The sequence below is a fragment of the Podarcis erhardii genome (assembly GCF_964252035.2).
Source record: "Podarcis erhardii genome assembly, chromosome: 9".
In the NCBI taxonomy this organism is placed as follows: domain Eukaryota; kingdom Metazoa; phylum Chordata; class Lepidosauria; order Squamata; family Lacertidae; genus Podarcis; species Podarcis erhardii.
In genome coordinates, this window is record NC_138512.1 from 75724418 (window position 1) to 75746716 (window position 22299).

The 22299-nt window shown below is 43.8% G+C and overlaps 1 protein-coding gene across 2 annotated transcripts in view; it reads right to left on the bottom strand.

Moving 5' to 3' along the window:
• Positions 1-21768, bottom strand: part of SLC4A11 (solute carrier family 4 member 11) — a 252993-nt gene extending 231225 nt beyond the window's left edge. Inside the window, exons 1-2 of one of the 2 annotated variants that reach the window (XM_081876743.1) lie at positions 21709-21768; positions 13409-13544 (exon numbers count right to left, since the gene is read on the bottom strand). In XM_081876743.1, coding sequence (XP_081732869.1) covers positions 13409-13466 — 58 coding nt within the window. In that variant the 5' untranslated portion in view covers positions 13467-13544; positions 21709-21768. Of the gene's footprint in view, positions 1-2968; positions 3010-13408; positions 13545-21708 lie in introns of those variants that run through there. The other variant, XM_081876742.1, reaches the window with a different exon arrangement.
• Positions 21769-22299: the final 531 nt, after the last annotated feature.

Consider the following 22299-nt stretch of genomic DNA (forward strand, 5'->3'; position numbering starts at 1 on the left):
AGGTGAAGAAGAAGAAGAAGATTTTGGATTTGATATCCCGCCTTTCACTCCCCTTCAGGAGTCTCAAAGCAGCTAATATTCTCCTTTCCCTTCCTCCCGCACAACAAACCCTCTGTGAGGTGAGTGGGGCTGAGAGACTTCAGAGAAGTGTGACTAGCCCAATGTCACCCAGCAGCTGCATGTGGAGGAGCAGGGAAGCGAACCCGGTTCACCAGATTACGAGTCCACCGCTCTTAACCACTACACCACACTGGCTCTGCTTTAAACGATCTCCTTGCTGCTTGAATCCACCAAGTTTGCTAGACCTTAACCACTGATTTTCCCATCATAGAATTGTAGAGTTGGAGGGGACCCCAGGGTTCATCTAGTCCAACCCCCTGCAATGCAGGACTCTTAGCTAAAGCATCCATGACCAGGGCCGGATTTAGGTTTGATGAGGCCCTAAGCTACTCAAGGTAATGGGGCCCTTTCTATGTCCAGCTGTCCTTTGCCAACAACAAACTGTTGCTGTTTTTTGTGTTAAATATATGCTATATAGTAATTTATGGACCTAATAGGTATCTAAAGCCATTTGCACATAACAAAATATGTATTTTATCAAAGTAATTGTTGAACTTATATTTTGGAAATGTAGATCCAGGTTTTTTTTCCTTTAATTTTTTGGGGGGCCCCCAAGTGAGTGGGGCCCTAAGCTATAGCTTGTTTAGCTTATACGTAAATCGAGCCCTGTCCATGACAGATGGCCATCCAACCTCTGCTTAAAAGCCCCCCATGAAGGGCTGTCCACCACCTCCAAGGGAGTCCGTTCCACTGACAAACAGCTCTTTCTGTCAGGAAGTTCTTCCTGATCTTTAGTTGAAATCTCCTTCCTCGTAACTTGAAACCATTGGTTCGAGTCCTACCCTCCAGAGCAGGCGAAAAAAAGTTTGCTCCATCTTCCCCATGACAGCACTGTAGATATTAGAAGATGGCTCTCATATCTCCTCTCAGAGTCCTCTTTTTCAGACAAAACATACCCAGCTCCTTCAACCATTCTTCCTAAGACCTGGTTTCCAGACCTTTGATCATCTTAGTCACCCTCCTCTGCACACCTTCCAGCTTGTCAACATCCCTCTTAAATTGTGGTGCCCAGAACTGGACACAGTATTCCAGGTGTGGTCTGGCCAAGGCTGAATAGAGTGGTACTATTACTTCCCTTATAGTGACAGCAGTGACGAAATTAAAAGACGCCTGCTTCTTCGGAGAAAAGCAATGACAAACCTAGACAGCATCTTAAAAAGCCGAGGCATCACCTTGCCAACAAAGCGCTGGTTTTCCCAGTAGTGATGTATGGAAGTGAGAGCTGGACCATAAAGAAGGCTGATCACCAAAGAATGGATGCTTTTGAATTCTGGTGCTGGAGGAGACTCTTGAGAGTCCCATGGACTGCAAGAAGATCCAACCTCTCCATTCTGAAGGAAATCAGCTCTGAGTGCTCACTGGAAGGACAGATCCTGAAGCTGAAGATACAATACTTTGGCCACCTCATGAGAAGAGAAGACTTCCTGGAAAAGACCCTGATGTTGGGGAAGATGGAGGGCACAAGGAGAAGGGGACGACAGAGGACGAGATGGTTGGACCAGCATGAGTTTGACCAAACTGTGGGAGGCAGTGGAAGACAGAAGTGCCTGGCGTGCTCTGGTCCAGGGGGTCACAAAGAGTCGTACACGACTAAACGACTAAACAACAACAACATTACTTCCCTTGATCTGGACACTTGAATTCTGTTGATGCTGTCTAGAATACCATTAGCTTTTTTGCTGCTGCATAACACAGTTTAAAAGCATTATATAGTAGCATGCATTTTTTGAGGGGGGGGGTGTTTATAATGTCTGTAGTTGTTTCAACTCAGAACTGCTTCCCCCTCTGCACACATAATGAATTCTTAAGATCCCCCGACATAATAGTGAGAGCTTGAGATCTCATCTCACCCACGACAGTGCTTACTCATAAGTGCTTTTCATTAGGCGGCAAAAGCATGTATTGAAAGAGAAATGTTTATGGAGCGGGTAATTTTCACCTCATAAAACTAACGCATGATCAAAAGTGGCATTTATAAAGGGGGGGAGAGAAACACCTTAACAGGAAATGTGAACAACCTGCAAAGGAGAGGTGCTAATTTAAAGCATCTGCTAAAGGACTGTTAGCACCCAATTATTTTAGGCTGTTATTTCTGATAAGCGACAAAACCATCTCAGCCCTTAACACCACCATTAACAGTAATTGTGATACAGTACAGAGTCTTGTTAAGTCTTGTTAATGGTACAAGCCATGCTATAAAGAGGATGAACAAGGGTCCATGGCTTTTTAAAAAAAATACAGAGCAATGACGTCACCTGCAAGAGCGCCAAAGTAACTGAGGAACCCTCCTTGCTCTGGACAGTGAATGGAGTGATAACAAGGCTTTCAAGTTCTATATAAAGTTGATGGCAAACTAGCACAAATACCAAATTAGCTAGATGCCTCTTCTGTTTGTTGGGATACCTGTTCCATGCCAGCTGTTTAAATGGAAGGGCTTTACTACAACAACCTCACACCTCTCTCCCCTCCAACACTGGAATCTTTGCACAAAGCAAAGTCACAGGGAAATGCACTGGAAAGTGCAGAACAAAATTTGCTTGGTGCAATGTCATGAACAAATCAAAGTGAATGCTTAATAAAACATCATTCGGAAGTGGTCTTTTAATAACTAAAGACTAAAAGATGAAGCTTTCTCAAGTGCAAGTGACTGACTGATGGTTTCCAATTCATTGGGGAAAGTAATTTGTCAAGACTCCAACTTTAATCAATAATAAGCACCACTCCTCCCAAGATGGTTATAGGATAGGTGCAAATACCAACTGTGCTTCTATATAAAACACTTGGAGTTAGCACACTGGTGTTAGCAGAACTTGCTGTTTAGGTGAATTAGATTGGAATAGTGACTAACAGTTTCTGGAGTTCAAAGGCTTTATTTATGCAGGAACTGTTTGCATGATGAGTGGAGATGAAAGAAATAGCAGACATCTTGTCTGAAGAGAACGGCAAAAAAAATGGCTAGAATGTATGCAAATAAAATAATCCGCAAGTTGAGCGAGCAAAATTTTCAACTGTGGAAATTCAAAATATAGAATCTCCTTGGAAGCAAGATTTGTGGCAGAGTTATTGCTGACCCATGCCCAGCTGCTAATTTTGAATAATGGGATAAGCAAGATAAGCAAGCAAAGGCCATTATCTGTCTTTCGGTGGAAGACTCACAGATCATACACATCAAAGAATTGCAACATGCCAAAGAGGTTTTGGAAGAACTGTGTAATTTGCAGAGTAATTCTCTGAAGGAGCCTGTATTCAATTAGGCTGAAACAGGATGCAGATATGCAAACTCACCAAATGCCATTGTTTGTTATTCTCTCCAGACAATGTATGTGCTATTTTTTCTCTCTCATCTCAACTCATACACATCGGCCAAATATTCAATCCTCACTGTGCAACTGAAGTCCCCCCATGCTGTACACTGTAACCTAATAAAGCGGGGCGGGGGGGGGGGAATATCTGTGGGAATGTTCAGAGTGGCAGGAGAGGATATATTGTTTATTTATATCCTTCCTAACTTGCGTTAGAAAGTTCCTTTACTTAGCAGAGTTTACATTCCCCTTTAAATACACAGCAGATAGCTGGTTGCAGGCTTGTGTAAGCCTCTCACTATTATACAATTCAGTCTGTCTCAGATTGAATTGTATAGTTCCTGGTAAATTCCCTTTAATCCCTCGTAAAAGAATAAAGACACAACAATCTTACCTAAACCCCCTCCTTTAAAACAAAACTTTTCCCCACACCACCGCCACTGCTATAGTTACCTCCCCCCCCTCCTCTTCTTCCCTTCGCTCCTCTTCCTTCTCTCTTTTTCTCTCCCCCTCCCCCCTCTCTCTTTAAAGAAAACACATACATACTCATACACACACACCACTGCAGTATACTTTTCCCTCTCATATTATAACCAAAACTATCACTGCAAACAATCTTACCTAAAGTCAATAAAAGAAGTTTACTCACATCAGTTCACAGTTGGATCCCTGAAGGCAGACTTAGTTACAAATATGTACATGTGGATCTACCCCATATGGGGGTATAATCCCAGTGCTTATGCTAGCTGAAAGCTAACATAGCAGTCCCTAGCTAAAAAGCTGGTCCAACGAAGAAGAAAGTCAAAAAGAGAGAGAGTGCTATGTGACTTCTCTTTTTTGTTACCTGGACAGGTAAGGCCACGCCCACTTCTAGTCACATGCAAGGAAGGATGCTCCAGCCCAGGAGGAAACAGGAAGTTTCGATTGGCTGGACCAAACATCCCCTTGCATGTCCACTCTAGGAAAACAAGGAATGTTGTACTTGACTGCTCCCAGTGGATTACATCCCCCATTATCACTTACAGTGGTGCCCCGCAAGACGAACGCCTCACAAGACAGAAAACCCGCTAGACGAAAGGGTTTTCCGTTTTGGAGGCGCTTCGCAAAACGAATTTCCTATGGGCTTGCTTCGCAAGACGAAATGTCTTGCGAGTTCCTGCGGGTTCCCCCCCTTTTCCCCCTTTTCCTAAGCCGTTAAGCCACTTATCAGCTGATCCGCTGATAAGCCGCTTATCAGCTGATCCGCTAAAAGCCGCTAAACCGCTAATAGCGCTAATCCACTAAGCTGTCAATGGGCATGCTTCGCAAGACGAAAAAACCGCTATACAAAGAGCCTCACGGAACGGATTAATTTCGTCTTGTGAGGCACCACTGTACTGAAAACTTATGCTCTCCATGTACTCCTAGTCTGAGCTTGTTACTGCATGCATAAAACCCAAAAGGGAACATTTATCTATGATTAATCCATCGGGAATTAAAGCTGCCTAATCCAGTGTGCACAACCCCCAGAGATAATACAGGGCGCTCTATAAATGAGGCAGCAGCATGCGCCATCAATCACAGTCGCATCTTATCGACAACCCAAGAAAATAATTCCATTAGCTCCTTGAGTCACAAAAGCTGGAGGGAGTTCAGCTATCGGTTTTCTTCTTACGCAGTACAATCTGCTGTGCGTTGCTAGCAATGCTTAAATGGCAAAGTCCGCGCCACACTTTCTGGGCTTGATAAATTAACAGGGTTGATCAAAGGTTTGGCAGGCCTTACACTTGCTTCTCTCTCTAGCCAGGCTTTTAATCAAAAGTATTTTCAAAGTACATTAAGGGAAAAGCCACTGGTAGTTAAATTGCAGGTGCAAATCTTCCAAAAGGTAGCAGTTTGACACTCGGCATTCCTGTCGAGCTACCCTTACAAATCTCATATCTCAATGCCCAGAAAAGCCTCTGTGCTACTGGAGAGCCTTTTCTTTTCTTTGAAAATATGTGGGGGGTTTTTACATTGACTTACATTCAGATCATATAACATACAATTTACATCAAAATCTTTTTATCTTGGCGACTTCTCATCCTTACATCCATGAGGGTCTCATTCTCTCTCCTGCCTGCTGCCAATCCAACCTCTTAACCTTACCTATTCATCTCAACCATGGGTAGGCAAACCAAGGCCAGGGGGCCGGAGCCGACCCAATTGCCTTCTAAATCCGGCCTGCGGATGGTCCAGGAAACTGGGTGTTTTTACATGAGTAGAATGTGTCCTTTTATTTAAAATGCATCTCTGGGTTATTTGTGGGGCCTTTCTGGTGTTTTTACATTAGCAGAATGTGTGCTTTTATTTAAAATGCATCTCTGGGTTATTTGTGGGGCATAGCAATTCGTTCATCCCCCCCCCAAAGAAATATATATATATAGTCTGGCCCCCCACAAGGTCTGAGGGACAGTGGACTGGCCCCCTGCTGGAAAAGTTTGCTGACCCCTGACCTAAACCCTATATTACAATGTTTTTCTATTTTCTTTCCATTGCTCGTAAGTCAAAACCTGTTTGATCTTTTATTTGGCTGTATTGTGGTTTTATCTAGACAGAAAAGGGTCCCTGTTCTTCCAAAGATATTTCATCTTTCTGATTCCTTATTTAAACCATGAGTTCCGCCATTTCTGAGTGCCTCATTCCTCCCTTGAGTACTCATTCCTCTTTTGTTGGGATTTCTGATGTTTTCCATTTTTGTGCATAGAGTACTCTTGCTGCCGTAGTGGCGTACAAAAACCATTTAACCAACTACTGGAGAGCTTTTAGCACTGGCCTGCTAAGGGGCTGGGGAGTCATCAATATGGCCAACTATGCAAATCGTTAACTCACAACACATAATCAGTCAGGCTGGCTGACGGCAGTCCTGAACACCCTTCAGAAACTGGGTTTTGCCCCTCAAGCCCTTCTAAGTCTGGGGTTGGGCCAGGCAAAAGCTACGGTCAGGTAAAGAATCATAGACACCGAGAGACAACAGGACTGCTCAAGGTGCCCCAATTATAAAATTGGAGAAATCGAGAGATATATAGCCGCACCTGCAGCATATCTCTTCTTTCTGGTATCCAAAAATGCAAGAAGGGCCTTTACACTCGCCAGAAGCTCAGCTCTGCCCTCGCCGGTCCTGGAAGGAGCCTTTAAAAAGTCCCATATGCTCAGAGACTTTGCGCCTGTTCATTGGGGGATATAGAAAGCCCAGGGCACTTGTTCTTTAGATGTCCCTTTTATGAAGAGGCACATATGTAGTAAGACCATTGATCCCCTGCTGGTGTGGCTCGCTGACCTCTCGGAAAAGCAAAAATTCGACCTTTTCCTGTTAGCCAAAGATCATAAGACGACCCAGATGGTCGCCATATTCTGTGTACAGATCTGTAGGCGCAGACCGTCCCCCAACTCAAACTAGTTCATGAAGAAAATCCCCAAACTCGGTTCCATGGGTGACTCTGGGTCATCTCTCTGAGGTAGCTTATCTTAAAGTTTTAAGTGTCTATATGCTTATCACATTTATAAATTTTAAATTTATTGTTGTACATTGTTTTAACTGTTTTCTTTCTGGGATTTTACCCCCAAGTGTGTTTTATAAGCTGGTCTCCGACCATAATAAATTATCTCTCTATCCACAACACATAAATCACTGTTGAGAGGAACACAGTTGGAAGGGATCCTGTGGATCATCTAGCCTGACCCCCCTGCAGTGCAGGAATATGCAGCTGTACCATGCGGGGATTGAACCTGCGACCTTGGCATTATCAGCACCATGCTCTAACCCACTGAGTTACCCCACATGATATCAGAAACCGGGATGACTTCCGTAAATCCGGGACGGTCCCTGGAAAATAGGGACATTTGGAGGGTCTGTACTCTTTGAATGCCAGTTGTGGGAATCGCCTGTCGGGGGGAGCCCTGCTTCGCTCCTCCCCAATTGAGATTCCCCACTTGCGAAACATAAACTCTCTGCTTTTTTCATCTTAGAAAAGCTGAGCCCTTGGATGTTGAACGATAATAAACTTTCCAGCGCTTTAAACCAACAGACCAATTTGATGTGGCATTTTGCCACGACAGCCTGCCCACTTCAGCGCTCTGTTTTTAAAGCACACTCACTCTCAATCATCGGTGGCACTTTGGAACGGTTTTGTTCCAAATTTGTTTACTTTCGCGCTTTCCATCATTCCAGCTCGGGTGGTGGAGAATCCTCGCTAAGTTCGTTTTTCTCCCGATGTCTCCTACGCTATAGAAAGAAGAGGAGTTGGGGAGGGAGGGAAGTGATGGGACATTTGCTCCCCGGACAGAACAGAACGTTACACAAGAATTGCATTTTGACACCCCAGAGTCTGCAGTGTTAAAACACTTTAGTGCACCAGAAATGGTGAGCAAAGGGGCAAGCGAGGATGCCACGGGCTGGACTGTATCCTCCGGGATTGTATGCTGGACAGAATCTGAAGTGTGGCATTATGCTCCTAACCCACCGTACAGGGCTGGTTTGTTGGGACATTCAGGTGGTTTGCAGAGTACTAACTTATTTAACTTATATGCAGAATTCATCGTGCGAAAGGCTGGGCTGGATGAATCTCAAGCCGGAATTAAGATTGCCGGAAGAAATATCAACAACCTCAGATATGTGGATAACGCAACCTTGATGGCAGAAAGTGAGGAGGAATTAAAGAACCTTTTAATGAGGGTGAAAAGGAGAGCGCAAAATATGGTCTGAAGCTCAACATAAAAAAACCCAAGATCATGGCCACTGGTCCCATCACCTCCTGGCAAATAGAAGGGGAAGAAATGGAGGCAGTGAGAGATTTTACTTTCTTGGGCTCCATGATCACTGCAGATGGTGAGAGCAGCCACGAAATTAAAAGACTCCTGCTTCTTGGGAGAAAAGCAATGACAAACCTAGACAGCATCTTAAAAAGCAGAGACAGCACCTTGCCAACAAAGGTCCGTATAGTTAAAGCTCTGGTTTTCCCAGCAGTGATGTATGGAAGTGAGAGCTGGACCATAAAGAAGGCTGATCGCTGAAGAATAGATACTTTTGAATTATGGTGCTGGAGGAGACTCTTGAGAGTCCCATGGACTGCAAGAAGATCAAACGTATCCATTCTGAAGGAAATCAGCTCTGAGTGCTCACTGGAAGGACAGATCCTGAAGCTGAGGCTCCGATACCTTGGCCACCTCATGAGAAGAGAAGCCTCCCTGGAAAAGACCCTGATGTTGGGAAAGATGGAGGGCGCAAGGAGAAGAGGATGACAGAGGACGAGATGGTTGGACAGTGTTCTTGAAGCTACCAGCATGAGTTTGACCAAACTGCGTTTGTCAAGAATGTATAACTTGCTGTTGAAATGGAACACTCAGGACGAAACGGTGAAATCTGCTATGATTAAATGGGCACAAGATGTTGGACATAACATTATGATGGCTGACTGGGAACAGTTATGGACCACAGGTATGAAATTTACGGCATGTAATGCCTTAAGAGAGAATTTAATGAAAATGATTTACAGGTGGTACATGACACCAGTCAAGCTTGCAAAAATTTACCATTTGCCCAAAAATAAATGTTGGAAATGTAATGAGACTGAAGGTACATTCTTTCACCTTTGGTGGACATGCCCAAGGATTAAGACATTCTGGGAGATGATCTATAATGAAATGAAAAAGGTATTTAAATATACCTTCCTGAAGAAACCAGAGGCCTTTCTCCTGGGCATGGTCGGCCAATTGGTGCCAAAGAAGGATAGAACTTTCTTCATGTATGCAACAACAGCAGCAAGAATACTCATCGCGAAGTATTGGAAGAAACAAGATTTACCCACCCGGGAAGAATGGCAGATGAAGTTGATGGACTATATGGAACTGGCGGAAATGACTGGCAGAATCCGAGACCAGGGAGAAGAGTCGGTGGAAGAAGATTGGAAAAAATTTAAAGATTATTTACAGAAATATTGTAAAATTAATGAGCTTTAGAAAAATGGTGGAATGAAGTAATATGGCTTTGGCAGAAATGTTATAAGGAACTAGGTACAGATAGATTGTTAATGTATTAAAGGGAAAAAATCAGGTTAGAATATGTTAATTATAGGACAGAAAATAGATGAAGATGGAAAGGACTTGCTGAAATAGTTAACTGAAGTGGAATACAAAAAGGGAGGCGTGAGGAAGTCAATGAAACAAGTGAATGAAAGTTAAGATTGAAAATATTGGAAGTGTTTTTAATTGTTTTTGTTTTGCTTTATTAATTTCAATGTGTCATGTAGTGTTTTTGTTTTTGTATTTTATTATATTGTTATGTTTAATTTTCATTTTTTCCTTTTGTATTTTCTAAATTCTTAATAAATATTATTTTTTAAAAAAAAAAAAAAAAAGAGTTTGACCAAACTGCGGGAGACATGGAAGACAGGAGTGCCTGGCGTGCTCTGGTCCAGGGGGTCACAAAGAGGCGGACACGACTAAACGACTAAACAACAACCAGTGAGGAACCAGCTGAATGCAACTCACCAATCCATTCTACATGATGGAAGGCCACACCCCCTCACTGGCCCAGCTCTGAGTGGTTTTGCATGGTCAGGATGTGCCCTTTAATTGCTGCATTATAAAATCACAGAATCGTAGAATTCAAAGGGACCCTGAGGGTCATCTAGTCCAACCCCTGTCAATGCAGGAATCTCAGCTAGATCATCCATGACAGATGGCTATCCAACCTCTGCTTAGAAACCTCCAAGGCAGGACAGTCCGCATTTTATTTATACATCATTTTTGCTAGGTAAGCCCCCGCAGAAGGCAACATCCCATTAATACAAAACCAAGATGTAACAAAACTGCAATCAATAAATCAAATAATATAAAATAGCAAAATCATAAATTGCCCACTACGCTAGATATGTGCAATGCCTCGTGTGTTAAATGTGGTGCAGAAACTCCTGGTTTTTGCATGGCACACATATCTGCAACCTGAGCCTACAATGAAAGGGTTCACAGCATTAACACCCCAATCAAGCAGAAATCAAGCATGTCTCCCCCTCTCAGGTTCCAGCCTGCCTGTTCCTCTAGCTTCTAGCACACTTAACTAAAAAACTGCCAACTCTGTGCTGTTTTTCTAACTACCAGCGAGCTGAGGAAGGGGGGACCCACTCGCCTGTAATCTGGCACAGAGCCACTTCCTTTGTTACCTTAATGACCCATACTTAGAGCCAATACCTCACCATGAAACTAGCCTGACTATTCCAGGAATTAGAAGGGCCTCTGTGTACAGCCTACCCCTCCCCAAACTCATAATGCAAAGAAAGGACTCTCAGTTTCAAAAGCAAATGATGCCCCTTTGGGCATTTTTTTCACTAGCGGCAAACACGGAACAAGAACAAAATTGTTGTGGATTCATACTGGACCGTTCGGCACAACATTCTGATTTACTGGTTGTTCTGCAATGCTTCCCCAATGTTACCACATTATTGCCATCCGGAGGGGCGCTCTCGCACTATAAACATGACGAAAGCGGGACACAAAACAAATAAATAAACGGGTACATATCCGTGGTATAGAAAGTTACACGCTTTCTGCTGGAGGCTACAACAGATACGAGTGGAAATGAAGCAGAGCAAAACATGTTCCTCACTGGATACTTAAATTTTACTGCTCTCGTCGCTTCCAGAACTATTCCCTTTGTCCATGTTTCGTTTGTATTTTCGGATCTAAGTCGTCACAATCCACAAGCAAATTATTGGTAATAGCTATTGATTTGCTTATACAGTTAGTACCTTGGTTCTCAAACATCTGGGTTCTCAAACGCCTTGGTTCTCAAACGGCAAAAACCCTGAAATAAGTGTTCCAGTTTTCAAATGTTTTCCGGAAGCTGAACGTCCAATGCAGCTGTCGGCTATTGTTTCCGGTGTGCCTGCACCAATCAGAAGCTGCGCCTTGGTTTTTGAACATCTCGTTAGTCAAATGGAGTTCTGGAACAGATTAAATTTGGTGCTTCTGCTTTTGGGGCTTTTTCAGTTAATTTGTTTTTGTGACTGTGTGGAATCCAGTGCAGCTACTGATTGATTGACTGAATGTGCGTCTGCGGAAGTGGATAAAAGCCTCCAATCCCAACAATGACTATTATCAGTGCAGCTAAGAATTTTTATCATCTACAATACAGTGCTGTCTTATTTATTTTATAGTACAGTACATTGATTATTAATTGGGACATGGGTGGCGCTGTGGTATAAACCACTGAGCCTCTTGGGCTTGCCGATCAGAAGGTCGGCGGTTCGAATCCCCGCGACAGGGTGAGCTCCGGTTGCTCGGTCTCTGCTCCTGCCAACCTAGCAGTTCGAAAGCACGTCAAAGTGCAAGTAGATAAATAGGTACCACTCCGGCAGGAAGGTAAACGGCATTTCCGTGCGCTGCTCTGGTTTCGCTAGAAGCGGCTTAGTCCTGCTGGCCACATGACCCGGAAGCTGTACGCCGGCTCCCTCGGCCAATAAAGTGAGATGAGCACCGCAACCCCAGAGTCATTTACAACTGGACTTAACTGTCAGGGGTCCTTTACCTTTACCTTTTTACATTGATTATTGCTTTCATTTTATGGATCAGTGGTCTCGTTACATAGTAAAATTCATGTTAACTTGCTGTTTTAGGGGTTGTTTTTAAAAGTCTGGAACGGATTAATCTAGTTTGCATTACGTCCTATGGGAAAGCGCGCCTTGGTTTTGGAACGCTTTGGTTTTGGAAGGGACTTCCGGAACGGATTAAGTTTGAGAACCAAGGTACCACTATAATTAGTTACCACACAGGTAACAACTTAGGGTTTGTGCATGTTACATATGAGTCTTTTATGCTATGCCTTGCCTTCATCCTTACATTTCCGTTAGTAAAAATATTTGAAATGCAGTTATCTGACATCTCTGGATCAAGTCCATCCATTTTTGGTAGTGGCACCCTCCTTGTGGAACGCCCTCCCTTCCAATGCCAAGGAGATAAAGAACTACATAACTTCTAGAAGACATCTGAAGGCAGACCTGTATCAGGAAGTTTTTAATGTTTGGTGTCTTTATTATGTTTTTATTATGTCTGGGGAAACCCAGCCAAATGGACAGGGTATGAATAATAAATTTGTTGTTGCTGCTGTTGAATTAATTAAACTAAATAGTTTTGGCTGGGTGTTTATTATTATTATTATTAAATTTTCAGATTTTGAAATTTACAAACAATTGTCAAACCACCAAAACTGAAAGCATGTTGCTCAGACGTTACTAGCCCAAGAGGTGGAAAGAAGATATAGTCCCTACCAGAGAAGAATGGCAAATTAAACTGATGGATTTTGCTGAAATAGCAAAAATGACCGGAAGAATTAGAAACCAGGAAGACCAAAATTTTAATCAGGAATGGGGAAATATATATAATTTACTCTAGAAATCATGGTAAACAATTAAAATTAATAGTAGGACTGGAATGACACTTGTAGTTTAACATTGGACTATGGTTGCAGTGGAGTTTTAATAGAATTGGATTAATACAGAAGATGTCCGTGGAAATTTATGGAAATTTCTTTCTGTTTTGGTTGTTTGACAATTGTTTGTAAATTTCAAAATCTTAAAATTAAATTAAAAGAGGAAGAAGTTTGGGCTAGGTTTTGAACAGAATGTGCAATTGACCGTTACTGTTCTGAATTCTATTTATTGTGTTATTGTCCTCCTTAGGGTTGGGGATGAATTTATAGAACCAAGGTTGGTGGGGACAAACCAAAAAAAAGAAGTTTGAGAACCGCTGATCTAGAGGAATGAGAAGACTTTTCCCAAAGGGCCTATTTCTCTCAGTTGAGTCTCCATCTATCCAGGCCGCCATTTTGCTGGCTCGCCTGCAACAACAACTCTCTGACCTCCCAAGACACAATAGTCTTTTATGCATGCATCTCTTTACCACACCTGTTTCCACAGCGGTTCTTCGCAGCTTGCAGGCCTAAAAATAAATAAATAAAATAAATACATGCTTACCTTCCACTATGGTCAAGAGGTAGCTCTCGCACACGGTCCTCTCTGAATCAGGCTTCATTTTGCCCAAAGTGCACTGCTTTGCAGAGTGTGGAAATGGCAACAGCAGGCCGGTTTTTCTCCTCGGCACTTTGAAAGCCTTGGGGACAGGAAATGATGTAATAGAAATAGGTTTTTTTGTGGGGGCACCTTCAAAGCCCCGCACTTTATTCTGGAAAAATGATGCACGCACAATTTCTCTTTTTTCTTTTTTTTTCTTTTTTGTTTCCAAATAAATATTGACTCTTCTGTCTATTTTGTACAGATTATCTAGTACATCACTAGCGACTGTTCTTAATTTTAATATTTTATTGAATTTATGATTCATGGTTAAATTCATGCACCCAGGCTGGGTTCTAGAGGACTGCAGCTCCAAGTCTTCGCAGACAGTTATTTGCATGCCTTTGCTTCGAAGAGAAGGAGGAGGCGGTTGAGAATTAATGCAGAAGTTTTTGCAAGAAGCCAGTCATTGCAGAGTCTGGTTTTCCCCTCCCCCCAAGTGCACAAAACGTAGAGCAAGCCACTTGACAAATGGGTGTGCAATCACAGGTCTGAGTTTGGAGAAATACCTGCTGAGGGAGTGTGCCCAAATATGCAAACTGAGCGGAAAATAATATAGGCCTAAGGTTGCCAACTTTCCTACTAGGCCTGCTCCGGTGCCTGATAGATACACACATCCTGGAGCCAATTCCCCACTCTCCTTTATACCCTGATCAGGAAAAGGCTGCCTGCTGTAACTTTGTGTGTTCAGTGGGATGCTTTTTAAACAAAACATAAGGGACACGGGTGGCGCTGTGGGTTAAACCACAGAGCCTAGGACTTGCCGATCAGAAGGTTGGCGGTTCGAATCCCCACGACGGGGTGAGCTCCCGTTGCTTTGTCCCTGCTCCTGCCAACCTAGCAGTTCGAAAGCACGTCAAAGTGCAAGTAGATAAATAGGTACTGCTCCGGCAGGAAGGTAAACGGCGTTTCCGTGCGCTGCTCTGGTTCGCCAGAAGTGGCATAGTCATGCTGGCGACATGACCCGGAAGCTGTACTCTGGCTCCCTCGGCCGATAAAACGAGATGAGCGCCGCAACCCCAGAGTCGGCCACGAATGGACCTGATGGTCAGGGGTCCCTTTACCTTTACCTTTGGGGTAGCCCAATGCAAGAATCCTGAGAATCCATGTGGATCCGTGCTTTATAACCACGTTTTTGCACCATTGCGGCCCCACAAAACAGTGGATGTGTGTGTTTTTTGTGTGCAGACTGTAGCCATGGACATGCTATGTGATCTGATGGTGAATTTGGGGTGACCCAATGCAAAAATCCTGAGGATCAATGTGCTTTGTAACCTGACAACTATGGGACCTACTTTCACAGCCTCTTCATTTCAACCACTGGTTTTGCTGTGGATGCAGGCCTGAGCTTCACCACCCTTAGGTAAAGGTAAAGCTTCCGGGTCATGTCGCCAGCATGACTAAGCCGCTTCTGGCGAACCAGAGCAGCGCACAAAAATGCCGTTTACCTTCCTGCCGGAGCGGTACCTATTTATCTACTTGCACTTTGACGTGCTTTCGAACTGCTAGGTTGGCAGGAACAGGGACAAAGCAACGGGAGCTCACCCCATTGCGGGGATTCGAACCACCGACCTTCTGATCGGCAAGCCCTAGGCTCTGTGGTTTAACTCACAGCGCCACCCACATCCTCACCATCAAATCACATGTCTGTGGCCACAGTATGAACCACAAAAATCATACATCCACTGTTTCGTTCAGAATATATTTATTTTCTTGTTTTCCTCCTCTAAAAACTAGGTGCATCTTATGGAGCGAAAAATATGGTAAGTTGTTAGCATCCTTCTGGCTTGAGAGACAATGGAGTGAACCTCTGTGGGTGAAGTCAAATTGCTGGAGAATCGCAGCACCAGAGACTGATAACTCGTCACTGCTGCTTCCCATGTTGTTTTTGCTGCACTAGCTGCACCTAAGGGACCTCCCTGGGGGCGCAAGCGTGGGCAGTGTCTATGGAGGTCCTGGGCTGCCCAGACGACAAGATCCCCCCCCCCAGCCTCGCTGATGGGGTCCAAAGGAAAGCAAAGACCCTGCAGCAGTGAGTTCCATAGTTTTGACTATGCACTGCGTGAAATATGCACGCACATTAAAAGCATGTGCTGTCGTGGGTACCGTTAGGCCCAAGATGGAAGGAGGAAGCAGTCCCAAACCAAAGAAGACTGGCAAACCAAGTTAAAGGACTATGCTGAAATGGAAAAACTAACTGGAAAGCCCAGAAATCAAGATGAAATTTTTTAAAAAAATGAGAGTGTTTTAAACAGGCGAATACATTGGCCGGATTTTAAGAACAAGACCAATAGTGGGTCCAATGGTCAAGAAGGCAGTTTTTGCACGTGATGTAGAAGGAAGTGAGGCACAGACGGGGAACTATCAACCTTTGGAGGTAGCCCATCTAGGTGAAGGAAAACTCTCATCCTAAACCTCCGCTGCCTTGCAGGACATCTTCAAGAGAAGAAAAGGCTGAGGAGTAAATGCTACACAAATTTGGAGTGGAGTCCCTGAGGCAGTTGGATAGTGCCTTGCAAGTCTCCTTCTGACAACTCCTGCAGCTGGGCTGGTGCCAAACATCTTGCTCTGCTTTCCTTTGGACCCCAATCACTGAGGCCAAGAATGGGGTCTTGTCTTCAGGGCAGCCCAGGACCTCCATGCACACTGCCCAGGCTTGTGCCCCAGGGAGGTCACTTCAGTGCTGCTAACGAAGCGGTTTGACTTCACCCCTACAGGTGCACCCTATTGTCTCTCGAGACTGACGGATGCCAACAGCAACTCAAAGTCATGGTCCACAGAACAGTACCGGTTCACAAACCATCAGCTGACCATTCATCATGATTCCACCACAGTCCAGGTTGTGTGGGACACTTCAGGGATCTGATATGGTGCCTTTCTGTGGAACATTGGGGTGGGAATAACTGCCGTGGTGACACCAGAGAGCTGAGAAGCTCTGCTTTAGAGCACACGGCAAAATGCGCACAGGAACAGCATCGCTTTGCCCCTTCTATGTTGTTCTTGTTCGTCATCCAAAACCTGTAACGTTATATCCCAGGCAAGGACTTGCCCTCCGCCTTTGTCTCTGCTTACTTCTTTGTGAAATCACGCCTATCAGATGAACGCCTTGGCACATCAAAGAAATGCCAGCACATTCGCAGGTGGGAAATAGCAGGCCTTTCCAAATTTGCACTCGTTTGATTGCTTCGTGGGACCTGCCACGTCCTTCAAAAATCCTGGCATTGGCTGCAAACCTCAATCTGCTCTTTCCAGAGCATTGCACTTTTGAAACCGGCTCTCGGGGCTGGTTTTGGAGGAGGGAGGTTGGAGGACAAGAGACTAACCCTATTGCAATCAGGCAAGGCATTGTCTCGCGAGCAACAATAGAGTTGGCCTAGACACTCGATCTTGCTTGCGCAGTAACTCAAAGAGCACACAGACCGCAGCGGAAAGAATGGGCCGGAGTCACGTAACTGCGATGCTTTTGTGCCCATTACATAACATATTGCAAGCGTGCACAAGCTTTACGTTGTGTTTACCGTGTCAATTTAACAAAGAAATGAACTTGGAAAGTTTAAGCAAACTTTTTGTTTTCGGCGCTTCCTTCCCTGCCCCGCAGCACATGAGGACAGGGTGCATGTGTTGCTGGGTGCGCAACAGCAAGGATCATTCAGTTTGTAACTTGAGGGTTAATTCTGTTATTACTAAGTCAGCCAACCAGGTGTGGGGGGCGGGAAGTGTTGCTTAGCAGCAAGAGCGGCATGATCTCTATTGAGGTAGCATATGCCTTGTTGCCTTGACTGGCTGAGCAAGTTTTCTTCTGTGTTTGGTTGAATGTTTACTCGCTACATACAAGCCCTCAAGTAAGAAAGACAAAGTCTCTCTGTTTACAATTTCTCCCAAAATTATATACAGTGGTACCTCAGGTTACATACACTTCAGGTTACATACGCTTCAGGTTACATACACCGCTAACCCAGAAATAGTGCTTCAGGTTAAGAACTTTGCTTCAGGATAAGAACAGAAATTGTGCTCCGGCGGCGCAGCAGCAGCAGGAGGCCCCATTAGCTAAAGTGGTGCTTCAGGTTAAGAACAGTTTCAGGCTAAGTACGGACCTCCGGAACGAATTAAGTATTTAACCTGAGGTACCACTGTAGTCAAACCTCGGTTGTCGAACATAATTCGTTCCGGAAGCCCATTTGAAAACCAAGGTGTGGCTTCCAATTGATTGCAAGAGATTGCAAGATTGTCGGACGTTTGGCTTCTGAAAAACGTCCAAAAACCGGAATACTTACTTCCGGGTTTTCGGCGTTCATGAACCAAAACATACAATAACAGAGGCGTTTGGGAACCGAGGTTTGACTGTACACTGCTTTTGTTCAATTTCCATTCCTAATTCCTTTTCTCTACACCCCACCTGTGTTATTTAAGTGATTTTACTAACCTGCGCAACTTTGATCTCAAAATCCAATGGTCTTAGGGGTATAAATGTTGACATGTAGCAAGCAACCACCCTCTTTTGACTCAATTTTAATGATGATGATGATAATAGATGATTCGGGAATTGGTTCCAACAAAACATGCCATCACTGTTTTGGTGCTGGGTAGGAAAGGAATGGAATCGATATTGTGAATTTTTTTGCTTCTGGAACCTTTAAGAGTTGATGCTGAATAGCAACCCACGCAAGACTGCTTACAGGATTTATTAACAACCCTTAATAAATTGTTCCCCGACCTTTTCCCTTGCTGCATATCCCCTGTGACAGTAAATGCACAGTCCAGGTTGCAAGGTCAAGAGACTCTTCCAATAAGCCGTTGGGCCAGCGTCAGCATCTGTCGGTCGATCGTCGTCCCGATCAATCAAGCCCATGCTCTGAGCAACCTCCATTGATTGCAAGTCCCTGTTTTGAGCAATTCCCTACAAAAGCAAGCAACAGCTGGCTTCTTTGCGAAGGAATGAGAAAGGGTGCCAAATCTTTTAGTCATGGATAGAGTGGAGAACCTCAAGTCCAGGTTCCTGAGGTATAGCTCTGTTGGGTAGAACATGGCAGTGCCAGATTTACGTATAAGCTAAACAAGCTATAGCTTAGGGCCCCACTCTCTTGGGGGCCCCCAAAAAATTTAAAGGGGAAAAAAACTGGATGCACATTTCCAAAATATAAGATAAAAAAACAAATAAAATAAAACCTACATACAGCAACAGTGTTTTGTGTTGCGTAGGCTCCTATGAGGATGTGGGTGGCACTATGGGTGAAACCACAGAGCCTAGGGCTTGCTGATCAGAAGGTCGGCGGTTCGAATCCCCATGACGGGGTGAGCTCCCGTTGCTCGGTCCCTGCTCCTGCCAAACTAGCAGTTCAAAAGCAGTCAAAGTGCAAGTAGATAAATAGGTACTGCTCCGGCGGGAAGGTAAACGGTGTTTCCGTTTGCTGCTCTGGTTCACCAGAAGCAGCTTAGTCATGCTGGCCACATGACCCAGAAGCTGTACGCCAGCTCCCTCAGCCAATAAAGTGAGATGAGCGCTGCAACCCCAGAGTCGGCCACGACTGGACCTAATGGCCAGGGGTCCCTTTACCTTTAGGCTCCTATGATGTAAGTCATGGGCCCTGCCTGCTAGCCTGCTCCCTAAAATATCACTGGTTTGCTCATTTCTATATACAGTGGTACCTTGGTTCTCAAACTTAATCTGTTCCAGTAGTCTGTTTCAAAACCAAAGCGTTCCAAAACCAAGGTGCGCTTTCCCATAGAAAGTAATGCAAAACGGATCCATCTGTTCCAGACTTTTAAAAACAACCCATAAAACATTGTATTTCACTATTAATATACTTCTTCTTAATTGTATTTCAGTTCAACAATTACTTTGATAAAATACATATTTTGTTATGTGCAAATGGCTTTAATAATAATAATATAAATAATAATATTTTTTTTATTTATACCCTGCCCTCCCCGTAAAATTACAATAAAAACATAATGGGGGGGAACCAATTTAAAATACAGGTTAAAATACAATTTAAAAAGCAGCCTCATTTTAATAATAGCCCATAGATCAAAACCATAAGGGGAGGGAAATATAAGGGTCAGACTGAGTCCAAACCAAATGCCAGGCAGAACAGCTCTGTCTTGCAGGCCCTGCGGAAAGATGTCAAGTCCCGCAGGGCCCTGGTCTCTTGTGACAGAGCGTTCCACCAAGTCGGGGCCAGTACTGAAAAGGCCCTGGCCTTAGTTGAGACCCATCTAACCACCTTGCGACTTGGGACCTCCAAAATATTGTCATTTGTGGAGCTTAAGGTCCTCCGCGGGGCATACCAGGAGATATCTTTAGATACCTATGAGGTCCATAAATTACCATAGAGCATATATTCAACACAAAAAACAGCGACGATTTGTTGTTGACGAAGGACAGCTGGACATATAAAGGGCCCTGTTACCTTCAGTAGCTTAGCGCCTCATCAAACCAAAATCCGGCCCTGAGCATAAGACTCAATTTCAGGGTCCTGGGTTCGAGACCCACATTGCTCAAAAGATTCCTGCATTGCAGGGGGATTAGAATGAGCCAACTCTTTGATTCTAGGAGCCAAATTCAGCCTTTCCAGTCTTTTCTATCTGCCCCTCAGGACTCTTGGTAAGCCATACCCCTCCTTGGGTGGCCCAACTGGTCCAGCATTTTGTTCTTACAGTTGCCAGCCAGATTCCTAGGGGAAACCCACAAGTGCAACCCAAACACCAGAGCAACTCTCCCCTCCGGTGGTTCTAGCATTGCTGGCTCTGGCGATGGAGACAGAGCAAAGCCATTCATTCATTCACTCATTCTTTTAAAGTTTATACATTTCACAAATTTTAAACATTTCACTAATTTTATATTCATTCTGACATTTCAAAACTTGACTTCCATCCCCCTCTTTCTGCGGTTCTTTAAATTTGTTTTTCATATCTTCTCCATATCCAAATTGACTTACCGTATTTTTCGCTCTATAAGACACACCAGACCATAAGGCGCACCTAGTTTTTTGAGGAGGAAAACAAGAAAAAAAATATTCTGAATCCCAGAAGCCAGAACAGCAAGAGGGATCGCTGCGATCCCTCTTGCTGTTCTGGCTTCTGGGATAACTGCGCAGCCTGCATTCGCTCCATAAGACGCACACACATTTCCCCTTACTTTTTAGAAGGGAAAAAGTGAGTCTGATAGAGCAAAAAATACGGTAATTTGCTCATTTATTCAGCTTCTTTAAATATATACTCTTATAGAACTGCAGGTTGTGACAATAATCTTGCCTATGTTTCTATCTGTTTATAATTTATCTGTAAGTATTCAATAAACTATTTTCATTCTTTTGTTCTAAAAAAATTGTTATCTTGATTTCTTATTCTTCCGTTGAGTTTCGCTATTTCTGCATAAGTTTTTGTAGCCATTCTTCCTTTACAGGGACTTCTGCTTTTTTCCATTTTGGGGCAAGTAACATTTTTGCTGCTGTACATGAATCAGTTTCTATACATTTTAGCTAGTTCTGTCCCTATAATTCCCAAAAGAAAAGCTTCTGGTTATTGATAGCCCTCTCCTCATCCATGAATTTTTCGAACGCTCTTTTAAAGCCATCCAGATTGGTAGCCATTCCTGCCTACTGTGGCAGGTAGTTCCATAGTTTAACTATGCCCTGAATGAAGGACGACTTTATTTTGGCTTAATGCCGTTTGTTTCCTATGCTTCCCTAATAAGTGTGTGCTTAATTCTCCAGCTGAAATCAACGTAAAAGAAAACGCGCCTCTTGCTGTCGATATTTTGGTAAGGCTGCCTACAAACATATGTTTAAAATAACTACCGGTACAGTGGTGCTCCGCAAGACAAATGCCTCGCAAGACGGAAAACCCGCTAGACGAAAGGGTTTTCCGTTTTGGAGGTGCTTCGCAAAACGAATTTCCTATGGGCTTGCTTCGCAAGACCAAAATGTCTTGCGAGTTCCTGCGGTTTTTTTCCCCTCCCCCCCCTTTTTCTAAGCCGCTAAGCCGCTTATCTGCTTATCCGCTAAGCCGATAAGCTGCTAATAGCGCTAATAGCGCTAATCCGCTAAGCCGTCAATGGGCTTGCTTTGCAAGACGAAAAAACCGCTAGACGAAGAGACTCGCGGAACGGATTAATTTCGTCTTGCAAGGCACCACTGTACTTTGTTTAAAAAGAAAAAGTCCGGTGGGAGTCTGGCGAAGAGCAAAGCATGGACAGCACCTACCTGCTTGCAGCTGGAGAGTAAATCTCTTCCTTCTGCACATTCAACATTCCTTACAGATTGGGACTTTGTAAAACAGAAAAGGGAGGGAGGGAGGAAAAATACTTATCATGGTACTTCAGATCCAAACATGATGCTTGTCTCCTTTTGACTGACAGTTGTGTGACAAAAGACTGTGAAACTGGAATGTTCAAAGACCTTGGTGATGTTCCAAGGCCATTTCTTAAACAATGATCGATGCAGAATAAAACAGACTAGAGAACATGGTACGTCTTTTGTCTTCTAAATATTACATATGGAAATTTTGCAAATCTTGCCATTATGCGGCAAAGAGACCTGCGGAACATTCAGCTCTGGGCTTTGTGACGTATTATTATTATATATGCAAGCAAAAGACCTTTCATCCCTTTAATTAAATGCCTTTATATTCCCCACTCCGCACCCCATTCTTTGATTTAGTCTCGCTCCAGCTCTCTGCATTGTGGAATTATAAGAGATATCATCAAGATCTAAACCTCTATTTTAAAATTTAAAAAAGAAGAAGAAGCAGAGAGTCGATAAAACAGCTTGTTGTTCCCTTGAAAGGTGATCGGT